Source organism: Selaginella moellendorffii, unplaced genomic scaffold (genome assembly GCF_000143415.4).
Source record: "Selaginella moellendorffii unplaced genomic scaffold, v1.0 SELMOscaffold_50, whole genome shotgun sequence".
Taxonomy (NCBI): Eukaryota; Viridiplantae; Streptophyta; class Lycopodiopsida; order Selaginellales; family Selaginellaceae; genus Selaginella; species Selaginella moellendorffii.
Genome location: NW_003314311.1, coordinates 1,422,853 through 1,447,295, shown reverse-complemented (window position 1 = coordinate 1,447,295; position 24,443 = coordinate 1,422,853). Strand labels below are relative to the sequence as shown.

The 24,443-nt window shown below is 41.9% G+C and overlaps 3 protein-coding genes across 4 annotated transcripts; all 3 read right to left on the bottom strand.

The window, feature by feature from the left end:
- Nucleotides 1–11,624: 11,624 nt before the first annotated feature.
- On the bottom strand, nucleotides 11,625–13,865 carry LOC9648302 (probable glucan 1,3-beta-glucosidase A). The gene is made up of 9 exons (XM_024686723.1): nucleotides 13,679–13,865; nucleotides 13,515–13,609; nucleotides 13,331–13,450; nucleotides 13,102–13,278; nucleotides 12,889–13,047; nucleotides 12,667–12,836; nucleotides 12,458–12,616; nucleotides 12,025–12,383; nucleotides 11,625–11,966 (listed from the first exon to the last, which is right to left on the bottom strand). Exons 1-9 carry the CDS (start codon nucleotides 13,752–13,754, stop codon nucleotides 11,764–11,766), a joined length of 1,518 nt encoding a protein of 505 aa, XP_024542491.1. The 5' UTR covers nucleotides 13,755–13,865; the 3' UTR covers nucleotides 11,625–11,763.
- A 95-nt stretch (nucleotides 13,866–13,960) lies between these two features.
- Nucleotides 13,961–16,339, bottom strand: LOC9648301 (trigger factor-like protein TIG, Chloroplastic). Its single transcript, XM_002981681.2, has 13 exons — nucleotides 15,986–16,339; nucleotides 15,849–15,932; nucleotides 15,661–15,786; nucleotides 15,522–15,610; nucleotides 15,281–15,464; nucleotides 15,141–15,231; nucleotides 14,938–15,092; nucleotides 14,794–14,886; nucleotides 14,650–14,742; nucleotides 14,520–14,600; nucleotides 14,322–14,471; nucleotides 14,174–14,269; nucleotides 13,961–14,116 (listed from the first exon to the last, which is right to left on the bottom strand). The coding sequence occupies exons 1-13, from the start codon at nucleotides 16,265–16,267 to the stop codon at nucleotides 14,036–14,038; spliced, it is 1,605 nt and encodes a 534-aa protein (XP_002981727.2). The 5' UTR covers nucleotides 16,268–16,339; the 3' UTR covers nucleotides 13,961–14,035.
- A 1,363-nt stretch (nucleotides 16,340–17,702) lies between these two features.
- On the bottom strand, nucleotides 17,703–19,934 carry LOC9648300 (WD-40 repeat-containing protein MSI4). Of its 2 annotated transcripts, XM_024686725.1 has the most exons (15): nucleotides 19,813–19,934; nucleotides 19,676–19,739; nucleotides 19,513–19,599; nucleotides 19,399–19,461; nucleotides 19,276–19,344; nucleotides 19,156–19,230; nucleotides 19,018–19,093; nucleotides 18,756–18,936; nucleotides 18,621–18,702; nucleotides 18,495–18,568; nucleotides 18,332–18,443; nucleotides 18,132–18,274; nucleotides 17,991–18,081; nucleotides 17,829–17,939; nucleotides 17,703–17,778 (listed from the first exon to the last, which is right to left on the bottom strand). In XM_024686725.1, exons 1-14 carry the CDS (start codon nucleotides 19,917–19,919, stop codon nucleotides 17,853–17,855), a joined length of 1,311 nt encoding a protein of 436 aa, XP_024542493.1. In that variant the 5' UTR covers nucleotides 19,920–19,934; the 3' UTR covers nucleotides 17,703–17,778; nucleotides 17,829–17,852. The 2 variants fall into 2 exon arrangements, with proteins under 2 accessions (XP_024542493.1, XP_024542492.1); XM_024686724.1 differs by having other exon boundaries at nucleotides 17,703–17,939.
- Between the last annotated feature and the right edge of the window lie 4,509 nt (nucleotides 19,935–24,443).

Here is a 24,443-nt window from a genome sequence, read left to right as displayed (position 1 = left end):
ATATTATATATAGCATCAATTTATTTATTTAAGTAAATCAGACCAAAATTATGAAAACATAAGTATAAACTATAATTATAAATATTTAGAGTTTAATCTTTAGTTTAGCACTAAAACATTCACACAATTTTTCCTCATGAAATATATATATATTGTTATAGTTCTTTACTCATATATTTATGTAGCTTATTCTCAGAAGGAGTTTCATTATGACAATTATGGAAATAATGGAGCAATGCCAAAGCAAATAAATATGAATATGATAATTACTTCTTTTTTTCATTTCATAACTGAATCATTACCTTCAGGTGGAACTACACCAGAGCATTCTGCATTTCATACATTCATTATTGGAGACATTGTAGAAGGTACAACATTAACAATAGATATATTATTTGTTATTATATCTGCTAGTATAAATTGTCCATTAGACAATAATGGTATTCGTCAGATTAACAATGATAATACTAGAGATGTACTGTTAAGAGTTGCTAGACAAACTTATGCTTCTATCCAAAATGCAAGAGCATCATATTTTATGAGTATTATTGTTCAACATGATATTGGTATTTTTTTAATATTATATCAAATCCGTGGATATACTATTAGAATAACTCCTCGTTATAATATTAATGCACTTTCAATTCCATATAAATTTTGTAATTTCTTACAAAATAGATTATTTAGTGGATATAAAGGTTTGTTTATTGCCACACTTAATGCTGGTGAATTTTTAGTACATCTTTATAAAGCATATGTGTTTTTAGTACAACAAGATTGTAATAGTGTTTTATATTACAAAAATATAGTTTTATGGAATACTAAAACATATGGAGAAAGTTTTGATTGTAAATTCAGATTGCAAGAAGATGGAAATTTTGTTTTATATTCAGCATTTGATTTGAAACCATTATATGCAACTGGAACTTATTGTAAGAAATTTAATTGTGTAAGCCCATCAATGCTTATTCTACAATTAGATTGTAATGTAATTTTATATAAAGATGATAAACCTTCTATTCAAATGTGGTCAAGTAAAACAATATGTTATAAATAATAAGTTTAATTGTAATCATAAAGTTAAAAGTATTGAGACTTATTTTCCAATATATAGTGTTTATTTTTCTATTATTACTCAAAGATAATCTCATAACTATTCAGCCTTTAGTAATAATATAAAAATTGTAAATTGATTTGAACTAGGCCCACAGGCCCGGCCACTAAGTCCCATTGTCCTCTAGGACTTCCTCACCATGTGACCGTATCCTTAGTCACTACACTAGAGGACTGCTCCTTCTCCTTTCCCTCATTCGGTCCATCTCGGACTCCATTTCGGACTCTCTTATTGCTCGCTTCATGCTCATTCCTTGAACACTCTTTTAGGAGTCCCACTCCCGCTCTCGACCTTTCAAGTCGAAGCTTTTAGTCCAAACGTGTTACTCTCGTTTGGCTTTCACTTCAGCCACTACTATATAGCACCCTTTTGGCTCCACTTTGGGGCTTAGAGATTTGTGTCTCACAACTCCACCACCCATAGACAAAGTTCAATGTCCTCATCGAACAATAAACCATTTTATAAAGTAATACCAGCATGTATTACTTTTTCCATCCTTGGCACCTAGCCAATATTTATCAATGGTTTAACACTGAAAGCTCACCATGCCTTGTCCAACCTTTAAGGAGCATAGTGTCTCTAACATAGAGACTCATTTGACCACCTCAGGTGGTTCTCTGTAGCACACATGGTTTTTTCCTTTTATCCTATGGTGATTTACCATAGGATAACACCACGAAGCAGAACCTAACCCTCTTTGTGCCACATGACAAATGCCATGTGTCACATGCCACGTGTCCATAGGACAGTGGTGTGGAACCTGAGTTTCAAAGCCTTGGGCTACTGAACGAAGGAACGGTGCTAAACCCCCAAGCATGGAGCCAAGGAGTGATGGAACCGGACCACGGAGCAACTCCTAAGCATACAGCCCAAGGAGTGAAGGGACAGGAGCCCGGAGTGACTTGGAATAGTCCTAGAGCAACCAATATCCCAATGCCAGGACCAGCACGCAAAATGGAGCCAAACGGAGTCTGGCGCTATTTCAGCATACCGGTGGCCTAACGTGAGGACATGGGTACTCCACCAGCTAGCATGGTGTGGAGATTGGGCTTAGACCCAAGCCGGACGCAGAACAAGGATAAGCACACAAGTGGGAGCTAGACTATGCCTTAAGCTAGCCTGCCATGCCTAACCTACCCACTATCCCTACTATACATTTGGAACCCTCCACATCCCCCCCCCCTGCCCTTGAGGAACACACGCTTTGGGCTTTCACCCCAAACCTCTCTTAGTATCAAGACTTAGTCTCTGGGACAAGCTCAAAACTTACTAAATATGGAATAGCACTACATTGTGAATTTGGACATATGATAAACACCATTATGTTCAAGACAATCTCTACATTCCGTAGATATGCCAAATAAGCAAATCTAAATGCTTTCCATAAATAGCATTTAGGACCGAAATGAGACTAACACAAAGGGCATGATAGCGAGGGTGTTTGGCAGACACGGTAAGGTATCATCTAACGATATTGAGGGACTAATCTCAATACATGAGGGTTCTTGTTAAGTCAGTGCAAGACAGAGCAAAAGAGAACTAAGAGCTAGGCCGAGTATGCTCAGCTAGAAACACATAGGAATTCCTACCTTATGTCTATTTGGCTAAGTACAGATGTTAAGCCTAGTTTACTAACACTTGAACAAAAGGGGCTGATAAAGGGAACTAGCAATACCAATCTCCTGCCATTGTGGCAATAAGGAAAGAGTGTCCGTAAGGATTGGCTGACAGGTAACTTTCGATACCCGAAGTCACATTCGCGACACTCTCCCCTCCTAGGGAAGATCGACGTCTTTATCGATGCATACTCCAGTCTAGAATACCACCAAGGAAACAACTCTAGAAAAAGTTCACGATATTCACACTATGTGAAAAATGCACTGACTTAAATGAGTTAAGAGGCAACCTCTTTGTCTAACGCGGATGCGCTACCAACTCAGACACCTTCCGGCTGTCACCAATAAGGAAATGACTAACGGAGTCAGCCACCCTTGCTGCTCTGGGTGTCACCTAGCTACAAAAGTGTGATACACCCCTGCCTGCAGGGACATAGAGAGAGAAGCCAGAGGCCCCAACCCTCATGAGCAAAGAAACCAAACCTGTCAGTAAGGTTTAGATAGACTACTATAAATAGGCAGTTAGAGTTGTTTACATGGTCATGCCCTTTCAACGGAATAAGGAACATCGACAGAGAGGCAGGTTATGTGACCAATCGACAGTAGCTACCCCATGACTAGAGATTTCAACATGCACACGAAGTGCTGAAGCCAATCTGCCTATACTGGCCCAAACTCAAAGATCAATAGATGGACAATATTAAAGTCATAGACAATGAGATCTTAGAGACTTAAGTATCAATGAATATATATTAGATTAGAACACAAAAGTATTCCAAGTAAGTTATCATCCGATAAATTAGTAATATAGGAACCATCAAGATCATCATAATTGATAAACATAGGAATCACCATCCAACAAAATTCAATAGCAAGTAGATCATCAAGGAAACCCAATGATGAAATTTAACTACTGAAAATGGCAGATAGTATGCCAAACAACTCACAAAACACAACTCAAAGAACACAAAGTATCATTGACTAACAAGCATAATGCTCGCAAATGTATCACCCGAAAGAAATAACATTATAATCTATGAGAACTAAGTCGAGCAATAATCAACAGAACAAAATAAATGTTGCAAAGCAAACAAACGCTTGTTCATATCAACCATTGCACTAGCCAATTTGAATAGATCCCAGTCAATAATACCAAGGAACAAGAGTTGTTTAAGTAAGCATCAGCAATATCCTATTGATGTCTCAAACCCAAGAGACCAATCCAAAGCAAACCACAAAGAACATGTGGTATTGCGAAAAGCTATAAGCCATCAAAGAGAACAACTAACCATCATGAAAGATCATCAATTATCCTATCAAAAAGAGATATGTAGAATCATCGTTTAAGAAGGAATCCACCATCCCGAAGAATAACAAATCATTCTAGATCAACAATAATCAAGCAAAACCTTTGACAAGGATAATCAATCATCTTAGATGATAGTCAATCATCACCAATGATTGTTAGATGCAAATACTAACTTCAACATCGAAGGTAGGAGCCAAAATGCCTTCCCCAACAACTTCTAACAAATGGAACAATGAGTATAAAACTCAAAGAACCAAAAGCTTGAAGAAGCTTATAGCTAAGTCTTGTATAATAATGATCACGAGTTTAACTTCAATGCTAAAGAAGAAATCGTGATGCAACCCATAATATCTTCCTCAACACATCCATAAGCTAAGCACAACGGAGCTATGCCCAACAAGTGATCACTAAACAATCCTTTATGAATCCATTTACAGCAAGGCGTAACTCACTTCATAACAAGAAGAAGAAAAATCATCAATGATCAATATATCCCAACTAAAATCCAACAAAGATTCAATCATTCTAATATCGAACACTAATTCTTCCTCTCGTAAAGCTAGTATAGTCCACGACTAAATCACTTTTCAAGGAAAAGCTAAAGCTCAACCTCAACTAAGCAATCTTGTCTAGAACATAACTAACTCAACTTGCCACTTAGTTCATTTGAATGTCAACACAGTTGCTCACTAGCAAATGCACGAATGCCAATAACACAAAGCCATAACCAAATTATCAACACTATCTTCATCGAGACTAATGAAACTCAATATCAATCATATGGAGGGATATCTCATTTCACTTGAATCTCAACATCAACAATGTCAATGACAAAGCATCACTTCAATGCCATCAACACCATAACAAAGCTAGAAAAAAGCACAAGTGAATCACCACTCAAAACTCCCTAGCAACTAAGTTAACCAAGGTCAAGGATACTTTACTTAGTATCCGAGACCAATACTCCAACAATACTCAGTTACAGATAACACTTCATCAAAGAGTGATTCACCACGTCCAAGACTCAATGAAATCCAACACTACGAACTAGATGCAACCAAATGATATCGACAGAGGTAGAATCGACATGATAACATGGAAAACCCATATAAATCTAACGACACGATCCTCCGCAATACCATCCAGCAAAGCAAGCCCATCACTGCTAAATCATCATCGAATGAAGCAAGTGTCAACAATCCTGAGCAAAATTTATAAGTAATCACTAGTTGCTAAGCAACTAAAAATCACCCTTCAACTTGCCTTCACAAGACCCAACACTAAACTCACATCATCGAGTTATACACTTCTCCAACATAAACGTAATACCCCAGATTGAGATAAAAGTTCATAGACATGCACGAATTAAATGACCACTCAAATCCAACTCAACTGCAATAAGCTCACTAATACATTTAGCCACTAGCTCTAAGCATGCCTTGAAGAGGCTAGCTATGCGATTAACACTCAGTCGAAACTAAAGTGAAAACCATGAGATGGACTTATATCGATACACAACCTCCTCATAGACAAAGCTATAGTATGGGTACCAACATCTCAACCTCAAACAACTAAGTAGGACATCACCATCCTCAGCCAAGACACAGAGTCACCAAGACCAAATCAAGATCAGTGAGAACTCACTACTCTCATAAAGTCTTAACAAAATGCAAGGTGTAACCTGCCATTGAGCATAATACTACAAAAGAAAGGCATGAGGGTCACCCTTCTAAGAAAAATGCAATAGCCACTTTTCTACACCAACTCCAGACTCTATCCAGCTCAATTGCTTTAGCCCCAAAAGTTAGCATCCCTTTCGGATCGTATCATACAAACTATCTACTAAGGTTTAAGTGTAAGCAACCAAAGGGAACGATTCGAGAGACGATCCATGGGGTTCAAATATAGAGGGAAAGGGCCCATGAACAAGAGTGCACAATCGGTTAAGGGTCTTGGGATATTTGGGGTTAAGCATCCTTGGGTTTGAATAGTACTGGGCTGGGTGACCTCCCGGGAAGTACAAACTCAGGAGCTTACATTAAGCTAACTAAAGTCAACTTCATCCCTTTCACTAGTTTGTACTGGCTTACGAAAACAGAAAGGTTTTCGGACAAAGTGATCAATAGATTAGCCATTGGAAAAACCTAAGAAAATTTGTGGAAAATTTTCCATCCTAGAGAAAAAATAACTCTCAGTCTAGGAATGCAAACTTTCAAGACTCAACCAACTTTCTTCTACCAACAACTTCACATAGGTTCACTTTAACACAAATTCTCATGACCCATAGTATGCTTAAGCCTCGAACATCTTTGCCCATTTTTCTGATATCCAACACCGACATCCGCAAAGTGCAAAATGAACATCCAAAGCTTGATCACGAAGACCACATCTTCGGATATCCAAATTGCACTAACACTTTTCTTCAACCACCTTCAAAATCCAATGTGAAGCAAAAAAACACTGACAAGAAAAATGACATGGAAAATCAAGTTTTAAGGAAAATTCCTCATCACTCAAATAACAATGCCACTTTCACTAACACAAGTGCTAGTGATCTTAATGCCTCAACTACACATTTTCTCCATCCAACAATCTACTTCAAGTGTTAACAGATAAACCAACAAGCCATAGCAAGTGAATGCTATAACCCTTTCCAACACCTTAAGGGCAAACCCAAGGAACAAAGTACCAACTTAAGCTTAGCATAATGGACCACTATCGAGAATCCAGTCAAAGCTACTACAATGCTACTTCGTGCAAGTAGACTAGCTTCTCCATCAACCACTTTGGGGTTGATCATCATTTAACCAAGCAACTTCGTAAACGCATTGCTTACTATCACATGGACACGATATAAAAATCACAATGACTTGATCATCAATTGAGCAATACCACGAGAAATGCCCATGTCACTACTACAAGGTTTATATAAATATCAAATGCCAACTCAATTCAACAAAATGCAACACAATTGCCACACTTCACCGATAGAGATTTACAACACCTAATACCACTAACTTTTGTTCACAACAAGGACAAGCTCATGCCATTCTCTTTCCGACCAATCTCAAAACTAATCCAACACCAAGCTACTCAAAGAGCAATAGCAAGGTTCCCTAGAAAAAAATTGAGCATTGCAACCTAAGTCTTCCAATAGTAAGTCTAGATAAAATGGTTTAGCGCTTCACTGCTATCTATCCCACAACTCACCAAAGATCATCATCTCCAACATGCATCAAGATAGGGACTCTTGATTGCATGATGTGAACACGAGCAATGAGTTAACACCTCGTTGCAAATCATCTCTCCAAGAGAAAATGATTTACGTGTTTGATCCTTCATCCCTAATGACTCTTTTCTCGGTCTCATTTTTGACTAAACCTCAAGTTTGCTTTCGCACTGCCTTCAGTCCAATCCAAGAAAAGTTTATGAGAGAGCACAGCAATGACTATTTGAACCAATAAACTAATCCCTATAGTCTTGATTGATCCACTTGTAACCATGTCTAGGAAGGATCCACTAGGGCCGTGCTAAACAGCTACAAACCAGCCTATTTGCCACTCATACCAAACCTAGGGAAGGTTTACTTTCACCCATGGTACATGGAACAACTCATGGAACCATTGGAACAACTCATGGAACCATCGATAGGCTTACATTAATTCTGCCAACTCAAAGTATAACTTCGAGTTACTAATGTGCCTCACTCACGAGCCCAAGTGAAAACTCGTGCAGAAGGTACACTTCAAATCCATCTTATGAAAACTCATATTATTACGGTATAAAAAGGTAACTAAAATCCATACCCAAGGAACGAATGCGAAGCCTTTGCACCAAAATGTGTACCCACTCGGATCATCGTTTTCATCTCTGCGTATGCAACAAGACTAGTTGCCCAATCTCATTGAATAGTACTCGCTGAGACTCATCCTCTGATACCAAATGTAGCGCACGTAGGATAACACCATGAAGCGGAACCTAACCCTCTTTGTGCCACGTGACAAATGCCACATGTCACATGCCACGTGTCCAAAGGATAGTGGTGTGAAACCCGAGTTTCAGAGCCTTGGGCCACTAAACGAAGGAACTATGCCAAACCCCCAAGCATGGAACCAAGGAGTGATGGAACTGGACCACGGAGCAACTCCCGAGTATATAGCCCAAGGAGCGAAGGGACAAGAGCCCGGAGCGACTTGGAACAGTCCTAGAGCAACCAGCATCCCAATGCCAAGACCAGCACGCAAAATGGAGCTAAATGGAGTTTGGCACTATTTCAGCATACCGGTGGCCTAACGTGAGGACATGGGTGAAACTTACTAAATATGGAATGGCGCTAGAATGCGAATTTGGACACAGGACAAACACCATTGTGTTCAGGCCAATCTCTACATTCCGCAGATATGCCAAATGAGCAAATCTAGACACTTTCCATAAATAGCATTTAGGACCAAAATGAGACTAACACAAAGGGCATGATAGCAAGGGTGTTTGGCAGACACGGTAATCTATCATCCAGCGATATTAAGGGACTAATCTCAATACACTAGAGTTCTTGTCAAGCCAATGCAAGACAGAGCAAAAGAGAACTAAGAGCCAGGCCGAGTATACTCAGCTAAAAACACATAGGAGTTCCTACCTTATATCCATTTGGCTAAGTATAGGTGCTAAGCCCAGTTTACTAACACTTCAACAAGAGGGGCTGATAAAGGGAACTAGCAATACCGACCTCTTGCTATCGTGACAGTAAGGAAAGAGTGTCCGTAAGGACTGGCCGACAGGTAACTTTCGATACCTGAAGTCACATTCGCGACATTCTCTCCCTTTTATTGGTTTAGCTCTCGCTAAACCCATTAAAGACATCTTCTCTAGCTCAATCCTACTACTCATTTTCGAGTAGTCTCAACTTTTATTGACATAACCAGTTCATCTTGGAACTTTTAATTTTGATTTCTTGAAGTTAATTTCTTTGGTGTCTCCGACACCTTCCATTGCACATATTGTGCAACTTCACTTCCCCATCCTAAAAAATTCTCTACGTGAGGGCATCATCATCCTCCTTTCTATTTTGTGCCACATTTGGCACCAAGTTCTAGCCATTGTAAGTTGTGCTAGAGTTGTCCATGGCCCTATCATTTGGCTATTTTGCCGCTCCCTCCTTTGGAGCTTTCACCTTTGCCAACTTGGAGCAATTGTGAATCCATCCTTGGAAGCACACTTCCTTTCTCACAATCCACTAGCATCCACTTCCAATGAATTGTAAGGAACCAACTCCCCGAGATGTCGTAGGCTAAAGGATCCCCGAAAGCATGACCGAAATGACAAAGAGTTCATCGGATGGGACCGAGTCGAAGATCGAGTCCAAGATTGACTCAAAGACCGAGTTTGAGATAGAGTCCGGGATCGAGCCGAGGCCGAATCGGAGACCGAGTTCGAGACTGAGTTCGAGACCGAGTTTGAGACAGAGTCCGAGATCCAAATCGGGTCCGAAACCGAGTCCGAGGTCGAGTCCGAAGTCGAGTTCGAGATCGGGTCCGAGATCGAGTCCGAGACTGAGTCCAAGACCGAGTCCGAAGTCGGGTCCGAGATCGATTCTGAGACTAAGTCCAAATACTAATACAACTCAAGGGGTGAAAGCCCAAAGCATGTGTCTCCCGGGGGGGGGGGGGGGGGCTGCAAGGGGTTCCAAAAGTATAGTAGGGATAGTGAGGTCCAGGAACCAGTCTTGAAGGAACTCTCCAGTGGTGCTTCCAAACTGACTTGAGGTTGAGACTGGGGCCGAAGGGCCTTGGGTGGGAGTGAGCATGGGCTTGGGTGGTGCCGGAGGGGCCACCCAGGGAAGTGCTCAAGAGCAGCTCCCACTCCCGAAAGGGAAACCGACTACAGTGCTCCCGGCTTATGTGGAGTGGTGCCCCACTTGAGTACCTTGTGGCTCATTGGTCCTCGCCCTTCCTAAGGGCTTGGGCCTTCCCTTCGGGGGGGGTAGAGGTACCCATACCGGGGCGTTAGGCCATGGTGTTTCGCCCCGACATCCCGAAGCAAGTGCTGCACCCAAGGCTTGGGATTTAGAGGGTCCCATGATCAAGTCTTGTTGTACCAAGGGGTGTTAGGAACCTGGAGGCTTGGTGTGCTTGGCTGCTTGTGCCTGCGGGGAGTGTAGCCGAACCTTAAGTCCAGTCTAACCCAGGGAGGGGGATTGGGAGAGATTTGGGAATCCGTAGATGGATGGCTAACACTCCGTTGCTCGTGCAGTGAATAGCTGAAACCAAGTAGGACTAAGTAGGAGCTGGTACAATAGGCGAGAACCTTGGCGAGGGAACTTAGCACAAACCAAGGCAGTGTTGGTCGGATAGACGAGGTAAGCTGGCAAATTGGAAAGGAAAAATTTGTGGCTTACATAAATTTCATGGCCCACACTTGGCCACTAATTTTTTACTTTTATTCGTTGATTGTTGCACTGAGCAACTTAGGATCACTACCTCCATTCTCGAAGTATCCTTTTGGTTCCATGGCAAAGGCTTTACTTTGCTAAGTCTAGAGGGTGCTCACCCCTAGTAGGTCTCTTTAGCATTTTCTGCTATGGGCTCCGTCTATAGCCCAACTTTGTGACCCTCCCATGGGTTTCTCTTAAAGATTACTTTCTTGAACTTACTATACCATCATATTGGCACAACTGATTTCTCTTTAGGTGTCCTTCCCACTTGGTCACCTTGACCAAGTCACACCATTATCAATAGTTCAAATCAACACTTTGAACTACAAATCATATTCCTTAACCCAAACAAAGATCTTGTCCTTGTTTAGCCATAAGATCACCTAGTGATCTCATCTTGACCCCTTAACAGGTCTACCAATAGAAACTAAGTCTTCCAGACCCTTTTAAATTGTTGACTATAACCTTAAGGGCATCCCCCACACTTGACGGTGCTTTGCGTTTTGGATTCTTTCCCATGATTCCCATGGCTCTTTTTTTAACTGCTAGTCTTTTGCTCCTATCCTTGATTGTTGCACCCAACAACATCGGATCACTACCTCCATTCTTGAGGTATCCTTTTGGTCCCATAGCAAGGACTTTGCCTTGCCAAGTCCAAAGGGTGTTCACCCCTAGTACGTCTCTTTAAGATTTTCTACTGTAGGCTCTATCCTTGGCCCAACTTTGTGACCCTCTTATAGGTCTTTTATAGAGACTACTTTATTCAGACTCATTATGCCAACACATAGTCACAAATAATTTCCCTTAGGTGTTCTTCCCACTTGATCACCTTGACTAAGCCACACCATCATCAATAGTTCAAACCTACACTTTGAACTAAAGACTTTATCCTTTAACCTCACAAGTTGTTTTTAGTCATAAGATCACCTAGTGATCACAACTTGGCACTTTAATAGGTTTGTCAATAGGTACTAAGTCTTCCAGACCTTTAAATTGTTCACCATGACCCCGAGGGCATCCCCCACACTTGGTGATGCACCCAAAACAACCCTTCTAGCTAAGGGTCTATAACAACTGAAACTGGGTGTCCCTATCTCATTCACCATGTCTTTAGTGCCATTCGCACCAAGTGTTCAAGTTAGATATGCCGAGCCATACTAAGCAATCTAACTGGATATAAAAATACTTTTGTCTATAAACTATAGTCCTTGCTTCAAGAAAAAATCATTTGTTTTCCCGGAACTTTTGTTAGATCCTATTCTTGAGAGTTGTCACTGGCCCTGTTTGTTCTTTTTCAAGGCCACTGTCCGTTGCTCTGGCGTGTGAGCAGTCCCTTTTCCACGGTTCTTTCGAAGTCCCAGTGTAGATCCTTGCTCTTGAGTCCCCAGTAAGACCACCCCAGCGATGCGTTTCCAAACACTTTGAGCTGTGCCACTCCAAAGTTTCGGTAGTCCGACATGGTGGCTCCTTGCACATCCCACTCGGTGGTCCATTCCCCTGCAAGGCAATGGTTTTAGATCGATCCATGAATCACTGACGAACTCCAAGAGCTTACCAACGAGTATGAGAGGCCCGTTTGCGTTGTTGAGCTTTTGGAGATCGGAGTTCCTCTGGTTGAGGATATAGTCGATGTTCCACTGCGCCGAAGTGTTCACGAATCTGTTCTCGAAGAGGTTGTACCAGTGGACGTCCAAGGCGACGTTGGTGTAGCCATCGCTGGGTGTCATGAAATCCACCAGTATGCTCGGGTTTGTGCCGATCAGCTGGCAGATGATCACGAAGCAGCTTGAGCTGTATTTTCTCACCCTGCTGTAGCCCGCAACGTAGTAATTGCGGAGGACGTCGAGTGGTACGTGCTGCTGAGTTGGCTCGTTGAGAAGCTCGATGCCAAAAAATGCGGAATGGCTTGCGTATCTACAAGGTTGAAGAACACGGAGAGAAAGGCAAAAAGTGAATGAAAGAAGAGAGCGAGGGACTCGCATGCATACCTGGAGGTCAGAAATTCAATGACTGAAAGTGTATCGGAGATGTAGCTGGTGTTGGCTTTGGCCCACTCTGAAACGCCGTCCCGAGTTCCACAGTGTTGCCACTGGCTTTGAGATCCCGGGGCCGCGTGGAGATCCACTAGGACGCTGATGCCGGTGTTCCTGGACGAAAGACGTATCAACTTTAAGCAATTTAGAGATCGCGTACGTACTCTGCCCAGGTGAACGCGTTGTCCAGTGCCTCGAGCGAGCCGGAAACGAATGGGAATGGAGGCTCTGGGTCGTATGCAATCCACCAGCCAATCGGAATTCTAACGTTGTTGATTGCGTTTGCAGCCAAGAACTTGAAGTCGTCTTGAGTGATGAAGCTCTCTCGGTGTTTCTAAGACACCAAGACTTCAGAAGCTCCAATCACAAAGCCTCGACTCACAAACCTTGAACACGGTTTGTGCGTCTTCTTTGTCGTACCCATTGGCGAGCTGGAACTCTCCACCAAGAACAGTATTGACAGTCATATTGAAGACTGCTGGATTGTCACTGCTCCATCCCAGAGTCCCATTGTAATCGGCAGTCAGTCGAGAGTTCTCATTTGCCTGTGGAATGGATCACATTGAGCTTGAGCTTTTCATACGATCGCAGTTCACTACCTGGAGGTACATGCCATTGGGGGCTCGAAGCATCACCAGGCCACCGTTTCGACTAATCTCAAACGTTTCAGACTGTCCGGGATAGTCCACGGTGGCGGAGACACTCGAATCCGGTGCTGAGATAAACTGGTTCTTGGACACCCGAAACTGGAACAATGTACTGGAAACACGCCATAGCTGTCAGAAAAGGAGTATTGTCAGACAGCACCACCGAGAGTTCCATCTTTACCTTGAATGTTTGCCAGTCCGACGCCGAGGTGCCGTTGGCAGTGACGTCCGAGCCACCTCCATTGGCAGCCGTCACATAAGTTCCCAGAACCAGTGACTCGAATGTAACAAGAGTTCCATCCTGGACGAGACAAGACAAGGCAACACAAAACAACTAGAGGACAAGGAAACAAAAACTAGATTACTAAGAGGTCCGGCTCCACGATTCCATCAAAAAGCGACGGCTTGATCCATTTCTCAATCACCAGCCAGCCTCCCAAGCTCACGGAGCGCACCCGAGCTGTCACAATAGAGGGAAAGCGAGTCACGCGAAAAAAATAAAAATAAAGAAGAGGAGAACGAAACATACTCGCATTGTTCGTCGTTGCAGAAGTAGAGACGGCAGAGAACAAGGCGATGGCGAGGAGGAAGCAAGCTCTGGGCATGACTCCGACTCGTCATCGGCCGCCTCCTCTCGGAGGATTTATTGCGCCACTTTGCTGAGTGGTCTGTCAAGCACAGGCACGCAATCCCAGGGGCCGTGTCCCGTGCACACCACCCACAAAAATAGTGTGAGCTGCCTGCTGCCTCTACGTTTCATCAATGCCAGCTGAGAAAAATTCGCCTCCGGTTAGATAGATTATACACAGTGTTAAGCAAAATGGAAACCCTCCAAAAAGCTGCGATTACAAGCCAAAACGTTTGTCCGGACGAAGCAAATCACTATCTACTTAGTAGTTACGTATCTGATGTCCGCTTGCTCCAGTAGCCAATCCAAGACTTTGGCACCCTCAAGCATCTCTTGCGCCTAGAACACAAGATTTTCTTGTCTAAAACTGATTGAGAGCGATGGCGTGAAACGTACCTGTTCTCTCACTTTCTTTTCGTCGTATTCTTGGTTGTAGATCTTGAACTCGTCAATAGCGGACTTTACCTCCGCTTCTAGCTCATCCCTCGTGTACTGTTACGCACAGCACTTCAGTAAAGTAAAAGAACGTACCGATGAAACAAACCTGAAGCTTTTCAAGCCTGAAAACCTCTGCCACGGCGATGGATTGCCTCACTGTAGCCGATATCTCATCGTGCTTGACACGAATAAAGTTGTTCACCATTTCTTCGCTAGTGAGCGGCTCCATTTGCTTCTTGTCAAACCGTTGTTTGATCTGGATTGGCATGTCAAAATCGAATACTTGGACACTAGTCAATCTTACGTGCAACTCCATAAGCTTGGCGGCATATATTTGTCGGCCCTGCTCCTCTAGTAAGGATTTTGGAACTTGAATCTTTGCTATCTGCACATAGATACATGGAATTAAGCGCAAGATCAAGATGTTACTTGACCTTGGAAAGTTTTTCAAGTACTGCTCCCCTGGCTGCATTCTTTCTGTTATTTTCCTCAATGAGCTGATGCTTTTTGAGCAAAGCTTGCTTCACCTGATTGACAAGAGATACCAAGGAAATCTCAAGCGAAAAATTGCATCCTACCTGCTCTAATGTCTTGCATCCTTCAACAAGCTTTTCCGCAATTTCGTCATTTAGATCAGGTACTACCCTCAGGAAGACTTCTTTGCATTCCACCTAACCAAAAACCGCACTGAGGATGTCACTTAAAGCAGTAGCAAGACTTACAGTGAATCGCGCTTTGATGTTACGAAGGTGCTCCTGATTCCAGTCTGGAGGAAAAACAAGATCAAAAGTGCGAGTTTCGCCACCTTTCTGGTCCATCATGTTTTGAACAAGCCCTGGTATATAAGAAGTGCTCTCCTCCGTGTCCAAACTAAATCCTGAAGAGGTATTTTCAATCAACCGGAGTATACCAGAGCAACGCGTACCTTTCTGTGTGCATGATAGAATCTTGTCGCCAATTGTTCCATCACTGTTTATGCGAGCAGCCGAAATATCAATAATAACGACATCGTTCATCTACACAAGGAGCCAAGTCAGAATAAGGAAAACAAAAAGCTAGATATACCTCCAATCCTCTACCAGTTACAACTCTCAAGGATCCCAAATCCTTGTGTCGCGATGCAAGCTCAGCATCGGCAGCATTTTGAACACCAATATCGTCGCGACCTTCAACTTCTAGCACCATATGTTTGTAAGCGTCCTTTGATGTCCACTCCACATCCGGTATAACATCCACTGCAACATGATAACTATCGCTTAAACCGCTTAGGTGGAGTTCTAGAGCAAACGACGACCAAAAACATTACCTTAGAGGAGAAGTTGGCGTGAAGGCTGCCAGCAGCGAATCGAATTTCGTGACAATCTCTTCTGAATCTTTCAGTGCTCGTCCAGCAACCTTAAAACAGCACGTAAGCTACGGAGAAAAGTAATGGCAAAGCTACTCACGGAAGCCATAGCTTCGGGGAGAGTTTTCTCCAGGATCAACTTCACCGCCTCCGACTCGACACGCTTCTGCCCAATTTGACTGAGCAAAACCCACTCTGGAACTTTTCCAGGACGAAAACCTTTCACCTGACAATCATAACAAAACTCTACTGAAAATGCTGGTTCTAGAGTATCACTATTACACTCACCTTCACTTTCTTGCTAAAATCCAGCAGGGTTTCATCGTAAATTTCCTTGCAGAGATTCCCCGGAACTCTTACTTTCAAGCGAACCTACACAACAAAAAAAAATTCCATCTGGAAATATTGGAGAAACTGATGCTTACCCGAGCATTACCATCGTTCTGCGTCTCCTGGACTTGCAATCCCTTGGGAGTCGTGATTACCTCCGGAGAAGAAGGCTCTGCCGCGGCCGCCGAGGCCATGGCCACAAGAACTCCCCTCCTCCTCTTGCATCGGATTCCAAATCGCAGAAGCCCTGCATTGTGCGTAATCTTTCCATAGCTCACCACCGCCGCTACCACAGATGACGAAGAACACACCGGCGCCTCCGGATTGTGCGCGTAGACGCGAAGAGGCGACACAATCGCGGCCGGCATTGGATGCATTGCTCTAAGCGCCAAACAATCCCCCAAAATATTTCATGACCACAAAGAAAAATCCTCGAACTTTAGGGTTCTTGAGAGAGCCAAGTAATATTCTTTCCATTCGAAAAATACACACACGAGACAGAGAAAAAATCCATAGCTCGCTATCGGAAGATATAGTCCTTCTCTAGACACGGCTTCGTACGGCTAGCACGGGCATTGGGAGGCCGTGCGTTGTACGATATCAACGTCATTCCTAGCGACTCACTCTCGCTTGCTTGGATCTCCATTTTAAAAATCCTCGCAGCGTGGTGGATTCTCAGACCGGCCATTCCAACGAAAGCTCCCAAGATCATCACTGTCAGTGCCCCCATTGTTCCCAAGATCCCAGCTTTAATTCTCGACGAGGAACGCCTCCGGCGAGCTTTGCTTTCTCCCATGGACGAAGACGATGACGAGGGCGATGGCGCAGCGTGGCTGGGATGATCCCTCGCGTGCTTTCCCGGCGCGGGGGCTGGAGCTTCGATCGGATCCGTCCAGCTCTCGCCGGTGCTGTTCGCGGAGAAGTTCACGAGCGTGGCGTCACCAAGTTGATACATGGAGCAAACGTTCACGTAAGTCATGGGAGTGACGGTGGTGTTCCCGTTTCCGTCGAAGAGAGCGCACATCGCCGGATTCACCTTGTTGGAGTCGGAGAGTGGAAAGATTGGAATGCGAACTGTCACGGGGTCTTCCAAAGCCACCACTTCGGCCTCTACAGGCGCTTTCACTCCGGAAGAGCTCTCCTCCATATCCATCCCACTGTAAGCTCGGATTCCCACCACGGGACCGATGATCGAGATCCCGTTCTTCGGACAGTAGGCCGAGAATCTCATGCTGAAAAACCTGTAGACGAGAACCACGTACTCCGGAACCTCTTCCCTGGAATTCACTCTCGTCGTCACCGCAAGCCTTGGAGGGAGGATGAACTCGTTGAAGATGAATCCCCGGTGTTGCAAGCTTCCAGTCTTGAGTCTCACGGCTTGGACGGAGAGGCCCGGTTGGATCCCCATTGGAAGTGGAACGTCGTAGACAGTGCCAGTGTGTGGTCTCAAGAGTGCTCTAAAAGCGTGAACTTGGATCATCCTGTCAACCTTGTGGACCACTTCCTCGGGCATGGCGTTTGGAGCCATGCCGAGGCTCAACTTGAGCTCATTCGAGCACCCTCTTGCCGCTGCTATCCGAGCTAAAGCTGAGAACCAAATCGAGAGCAGCCACCATACCCGGATCCGTGCTGTCTTTCTTGAGAGCTTTCCTGAGGAACTCACCATTTGTTCTTGCTGTTGTTGGTGCTGCTTCTTCTTCGTCCTTGCGTTTTCTGGAGAGTTGTCGTCGTCGTCGTCGTCAACAGACATTGCGGCTTCAAAGCCACCACGGCCAACATCTTGTGGGCTTTGTGCCCTTCTGCGAGAACCTATCCGCCAGTTTGGTGTGAGCTGCAGCATTCGCGCAGTACCAAACTTGTTTTGCATTTACTCGACTTTACCAAAAGCCTGCAGCAAGCTTGATTGAAACCAGCGACATGTGAGATGAATAAATATACCAGAGTATATCCAGCGCTGTTAGATCAGATTGTGGACTTATTCGTTAAGCTCTCTAGCTCTGCAAGAACTTCGTCTTCTGGTCGGTAGATTAAGTCGCTAAGTCGCCAAAGCTACAGGTAAAAAAAATCTTAGACTGTGAAACAACATGGACTTTCTTGTACCTGTAGTGTGCCGCCACCTTTCGCGTCTGTGGACACGGTCGCCAGTAACCATGGCTCCAAAGGATCCCAGTGGAAGTCGACGATTTGGCCCCTGAATGAACCTCCACCTCAAGAAAGGAAAAGCATGCTTTTCTAGATCACCTGTGTCCAATGTGCTTGAAGATCAGTCCTTCCGAATGGTTTGCGTTGGAATCTGAGCTCTTGAAACTTATCTCGATATCACTGATGCTCACCGTGGAGTCCGCTGCAGCACTAGCGAAAGCTGACGCTTTTGCAGGGCACCACTGCAAGTAAAAGAATTTCATTTGCATCTTTCAGATACTTGAGACAAGTACTCTTACTTGCACACCCAAGACTGCACTTTCGTGTGTTTTGAACTTTTTCACTTGACAGCCACTTTCATTCGAATCCAGTTTTCTTAGATCGAAGAGCTTGACAGAAGTATCGGCGGACCTACGGAAAGAGTTTCAGGTTAAAGCAGAGTGATGCACGAGGAACTTTTACCCTGTCAAAATGTAATGCTCCTGATGAGCGTTCCAATCTAAGCAATGAATATCATCGTCGTGTGCATCAGTAATCTGCAAGAGCATAGTTTAGCCGGAAAGAAGAAAAAGGAAGAGTTGTAAGTACCTTTTGTGCTGGACTGTTACCCTGTCTCTTGTCCCAAAAAATGATACAGCGGTCATCTCCGACGCTGCAAAACTCATTTGCACTGCATAGCAATGTTTTATCATGAAACAAGATCCAAAGACGATCGCCCCATACCTTGATGGTCGAAACTGAACGTCTTCCACAGTTTTAGAATGACCTTTGAAGATGCCAGTTGCTGAAACGTGAGTGCTGCTTATCATGCCTGTTCCACCGCTGTTCATAGTAGGTCTTCCTGGTGTATTAAGTCCAGATACGGCGTCGTTGATGTCCCAAAGCAGAACCTTCCGATCTTGTCCTACGACAAGAAAATAAAAAACGCATTTAGCACAGCAAGGACAGAATGAAAAAACCAGTCGAGAGTTAAAACGAGATTAACCTCCAGATAGAACAAACGGTTCACACGAACACAATGCAAGAGCGTACTCCGCGTTTGCGGTATGGCCCGTCAATACCTGGACAAAGAGCCAAAGAACGAACTTATTGTCTAAAGCATAGGAAAAAAAAACCGCAATACCATATCAGGCTTTGAAGGAGAAGCTCCTGGTGCTGGAGATCGATTTGGCTGTGATTCGAGATTCCACACGTACACCTGAATGAAAGTCGTGAGACTCTACGAAGGATTGAATTGATAAACCTCGGGCTTATCAGTGTGCGTGGCCACAACTTTGCTGCTAAGTTGAGGTAAGTCTCGTATTCGGTTCACCTGTGGTAAACAAGCTCAAAACCGATTAAGTTTTTCTTGTTCTTGGTTCCTGACCTCGCCAGGATGGATCACGGTTTTAAGCCGCTTGATGTATGGCGATCGAGCTTCCTCGTTAAACTAGAAGCACTCTCGTATAAAAGAGGAAGGAAAAACTTTGATGAACCATACCTGGGATAAGCTCTCGTGAGCAGCATATCGTGGTTTTATGATCTCACAGTTGACAACTACAAGCGTGTTTGGATACTGCCCATAAGTCTGCCGAGAGAGAGCAAGAAGAAAAAGAAATTGCCTTCAAAGTAGCAAGAGGAAGAGTAGGAAAGGAATCACTTGCCTGCTCGCTGAAGTAGAGCTGCTGAAGATTTCTAGATGATCCCTGCTCCACCGAAGGCCCCCAGCTAAAAACCAAAACCATGGGCAGCGTGAAAGTTTAGTAGAGAGAATGCCGGACTGTGTGATCCATATGCTTACCGGCAGCTGAGAGAGGGCCAGGTGAGATTGTGATTAGTAAACCAGTCGTAGAGAAGGGGCACGGAGGACTTCCATCGCGTGTAGCGCTCCTCGATCGCGTCTTCCATCCCCAAAACCCTAAAACCCTCCTTTTTAAAGGGTTCTATAGACAACGATCGCTAGTTCCCGCATTCTCCGGTCTCCCTTGTCCGAGATTGATTAGAAGACGCTCTTCCGGTGGGATGTAATCCCGTGATCTTGCTTGGCCTCGCAGCAAATTCGCGGCATTATCGTTGGTGCTTGTCTACGGCATTCTGCCCACCAACATCACTCTCACCTCAGCTATTACTGGCATAGCTAATACTCCCCGAGGTCAAATTCGTCCACGGCCAGGGGAGTTGCATCCAAGAGCTCCAGAGTAGAAAAGGAACAGAATAACCTTGATACTCCAAGTGTTTCGTTGTCCTATGGTAGTCAAGAATAACAAAAAACTTCATCAACAATTAATCAATTATTAGTTGGGAATAACACCAATTATAAAATGCTTCTTGAGGAATGTCGAGAAATGCCAAAAAAAGTACAGAATTCTATAAATTGCTTTCACTGGTAGAACAAAAATCATCAAAAATCAATTGATCTAGCACAATGTATTTTTTTCCATTTTCCACTTTCCTCCATACTCCATCATTTTCCATGATATCTCTTTACATCACTTCATCAAAGCCATCACCAACCACCAGTAATATCAACAATCATTGCAATTGAACAAACTAGTCATAAGATATAATTGAGACTTTTCTTTGTCATGATGTATAAGAACCCATGGGTTTCTTTGCAGCCAGCAAAGAGTAACCATGCAACCATGAGATGTTATTTAGAAGTCGAGATTATCTTTTCCCAAACAATCAATGGACATAAGCTCAGGGATATTTCCAGAAGGATAACAAAGAAAAGAGCAAAGGAAAGTGTTGAAAAACAAGAGAAAGAAGTGGGGCAGAGAGTGTGGGAAACCACATGGGAACATGGAAAAGAAAATAAAGAGAGGCTAAAGGGCAAGAAAAAAAGCAAGCCCATACCTAGATAATGGCCATATAGTCCATGGAGAGTACCCCAATGATATCTTGATTTGGCTCCATAAGTTTCAATGACTGGCAGTGGATATGGAGGAATGGTATTGTGGATGTGAGAGGAATGGTGACAAGATAGCATCTAAGAGAGTAATTGTGAATAGCCATGATAGTGGAGTGTGTATTGAAAATGATGTTGGGCATGAACTTGATTTTGCAACTACTATTGACTGCTGTTTCTGTAGTCACTGTTTCATTCTAGGTAGAGGGTAATATATCTTTGTTGTTAGAATGCCTATTTCACACTTCCATTCCTCATGGTTCTAATAACTTGGAGATCTTTCTCATCATAAAAATCTTTCATATAATCTTTTACTAAAATGTGCTCTTGACAATGTCTTATGTTAGTATTTGCTCTGATTCTTCTTGTTGGCCCATGGGCCTTATTGTATTTTTATAAAGTAAACAATATCTTCTTTAGTTCAAATCCAGATCTAAAATACAATTTTTTATATTATTACTAAAGGCTGAATATTTATGAGATTATCTTTGAGTAATAATAGAAAAAAAACACTATATGTTGGAAAATAAGTCTCAATTTTTTTAAATTTGTGATTACATTTAAAATTATTATTTATAACATATTGTTTTACTTGACCACATTTGAATAGAAGGTTTATCATCATCATATAAAATTAAATTACAATCTAATTGTAGAATAAGCATTGATGGGCTTACACAATTAAATTTCTTACAATAAGTTCCAGTTGCATATAATGGTTTCAAATCAAATGCTGAATATAAAACAAAATTTCCATCTTCTTGCAATCTGAATTTACAATCAAAACCTTCTCCATATGTTTCAGTATTCCATAAAACTATATTTTTGTAATATAAAACACTGTTACAATCATGTTGTACTAAAAACACATATGCTTTATAAAGATGTATTAAAAATTCACCAGCATTAAGTGTGGCAATAAACAAACCTTTATATCCACTAAATAATCTATTTTTTAAGAAATTACAAAATTTATATGGAATTGAAAATGTATTAATATTATAATGAGGAGTTATTCTAAGAGTATATCCACGGATTTGATATAATATTAAAAAAATACCAATATCATGTTGAACAATAATACTCATAAAATATGATGCTCTTGCATTTTGGATAGAACGATAAGTTTGTTCAGCAACTCTTAACAAAACATCCCTAGTATTATCATTATTAATCTGACGAATACCATTATCGTCTAATGGACAATTTATACTAGCAGATATAATAACAAATAATATATCTATTATTAATGTTGTATCTTCTAAAATGTCTCCAATAATGAATGTATGAAATATAGAATTCTCTGGTGTAGTTCCACCTGAAGGTAATGAATTAGTTATGAATATAAACATGGAACTAATTATCATATTCATATTTATTTGCTTTGGCATTGCTCCATTATTTCCATAATTTTCATAATGAAACTCCTTCTGAGTATAAGCTACATAAAAATACGAGTAAAGAACTATAATAATATATATATATTTCATGAGGAAAAATTGTGTGAATGTTTTAGTGCTAAAATAAAGATTAAACTCTAAATATTTATATTTATGGTTTATACTTACTTTTTCATAATTTTGTTTTATTTACTTAAATAATTAAATTTATGCTATATATTATTATTAATTTTGGTTAATAACAAAGTAGTTAATTTATTTAAAATTTGATTAATATTATTCATTTGAAAGCTTATAAATTTATTAAATATTTATTTCAAGAATCTAATTTGAGAATATTAATTTAAATATGAATTTTAAAAGAAAGGCATGTCTTTATGCAAATAAAAGTAGTCCTTACATATCAGAGTTAATGATAATAAATTATTTTTCTGCATTGTGCTGTTTTCTTTGGTTTGCTAACCGAAATTTGTTTGTATTGTATATTGATATATTGTATTATATATTTAGTATTATAAATTAATATTCGGTTTATAGAGCCACATTTATGTCATAAAATATTAATATCATATATTTAGAATTATAATTAAATTTGGTTTGTAGAGCCACATTTATGTCATAAAAGTTCTTAGTGTTAGGAAAATTTCCCTCTCCATCTGTCTCTTTTATTTTGTTCATGGATTTAGGCTATAGTTATGACAATGACAGACATCACACTAAGGATCTCAAAAGTTAGTTGTATCTTCTATTGATGCAATTCATCCATAACAATAGCCAACATATGAAATCAAGCTCAGTCCTTAAAGTTAAAGTAAATATTCTTAAAAATTAAGAACCACTGGATTGGATAAACAATAATAACCCTGATTTCATTTAAGGAAGGATGTTCAACACAAGTTTGATTAGAAATAAGTGATCAAGTATAGAACTTAATAATATTCTAATGGTAAATACACTGAATTTGCTGGCTTAAGACAAAGCAAAGAAGTTTGTCAATGAGCATTATCAATTTTGGAAATAAAAAGTAGAAGATCTCATCTTTGTGTGAACAATCTTTCCATCAAGTGAGTAGTAGAACACTTTAATGCTTTTGTAGAGTGGTAAAAGTGATAAATTTTTTTATAGATATATTACTCCATATTAAGTGTTATAGTGCATTGATAAGATGGGCTTATTGGATGCAATAGCCAATTGAAGTGAAAACTCAACTTGTTTTATATTAGATAGTTAAAATATACACTAGTTTAGAGTGAAGAACCTAGTGATTCCTTGATATATACAACTATAGATGATGCATCAAGAGCTTAAATATAGTTCTCTAGAAAGGTTGATCATTTATATAACTTGTCCTTAGGCACAATGACTTTGTTGTTGGGGTTGGGATTGGGGTTGGAGGGAAGGAATTGTTAAGTGATAACTAATTAACAAATCAAAAGTCATCTTACCTTTAAGGCTTAAAATGGCCTTTGGGGTAGGTGGTAAGGAATTTGTTTCTCCAAGATCGTGCCATCTATCCACAAATGGTCATCTTTTAACCACACTTTAGCATCCTTAGAATGCATTAAAACATGGGGAACACCATTCCCAAATATCCATTTTTCGGTCCCTATTAAGTCTATTTTTATCCATGATAGTGCTCAATTGTAACGCACGTGGTTTATACCCTTTATCCTATGGTGATTTACCATAGGATAACACCATGAAGCAGAACCTAAACCCTCTTTATGCCACGTGACATATGCCACGTGTCATATACCACGTGTCCAAAGGACAGTGGTGCGGAACTCGAGGTTCAAGGCCTTGGGCCACTGAACGAAGGAACAATGCCAAACTCCCAAGCATGGAGCCAAGGAGTGACGGAACCGGACCACGGAGTAACTCCCGAGCATGCAGCCCAAGGAGTGAAGGGATAGGAGCTCGGAGCGACTTGGAATAGTCCTGGAGCAATTAACATCCCAATGCCAGAACCAGCCTGCAAAACAGAGCCAAACAGAGTCTGTGGCTATTTTGGCATACCGGTGGCCTAACGCAAGGACATGGGTACTCCACCAGCTATCATGGAATGGAACTTGGGCTTAGACCCAAGCCGGACGCAGAACAAGGACAGGCACGCAAGCGGGAATT

Excerpts from the sequence above, each read along its gene's own strand:
- LOC9648302 (XM_024686723.1), bottom strand. The coding sequence starts at position 13,754 with ATGCCCAGAGCTTGCTTCCTCCTCGCCATCGCCTTGTTCTCTGCCGTC. Across the intron at positions 13,048-13,101 it reads CCAATGGCATGTACCTCCAG|GCAAATGAGAACTCTCGACT; the intron begins GTAGTGAACTGC and ends TCCATTCCACAG. Across the intron at positions 12,384-12,457 it reads ATTGAATTTCTGACCTCCAG|ATACGCAAGCCATTCCGCAT; the intron begins GTATGCATGCGA and ends TCAACCTTGTAG.
- LOC9648301 (XM_002981681.2), bottom strand. The coding sequence starts at position 16,267 with ATGCATCCAATGCCGGCCGCGATTGTGTCGCCTCTTCGCGTCTACGCG. Across the intron at positions 15,232-15,280 it reads TAACTGGTAGAGGATTGGAG|ATGAACGATGTCGTTATTAT; the intron begins GTATATCTAGCT and ends CTCCTTGTGTAG. Across the intron at positions 15,093-15,140 it reads TCTATCATGCACACAGAAAG|GATTTAGTTTGGACACGGAG; the intron begins GTACGCGTTGCT and ends ATACCTCTTCAG.
- LOC9648300 (XM_024686724.1), bottom strand. The coding sequence starts at position 19,919 with ATGGAAGACGCGATCGAGGAGCGCTACACGCGATGGAAGTCCTCCGTG. Across the intron at positions 18,703-18,755 it reads GTTCAGTTTCGACCATCAAG|TGCAAATGAGTTTTGCAGCG; the intron begins GTATGGGGCGAT and ends ATTGCTATGCAG. Across the intron at positions 17,940-17,990 it reads AAGGTGGCGGCACACTACAG|CTTTGGCGACTTAGCGACTT; the intron begins GTACAAGAAAGT and ends TTTTACCTGTAG.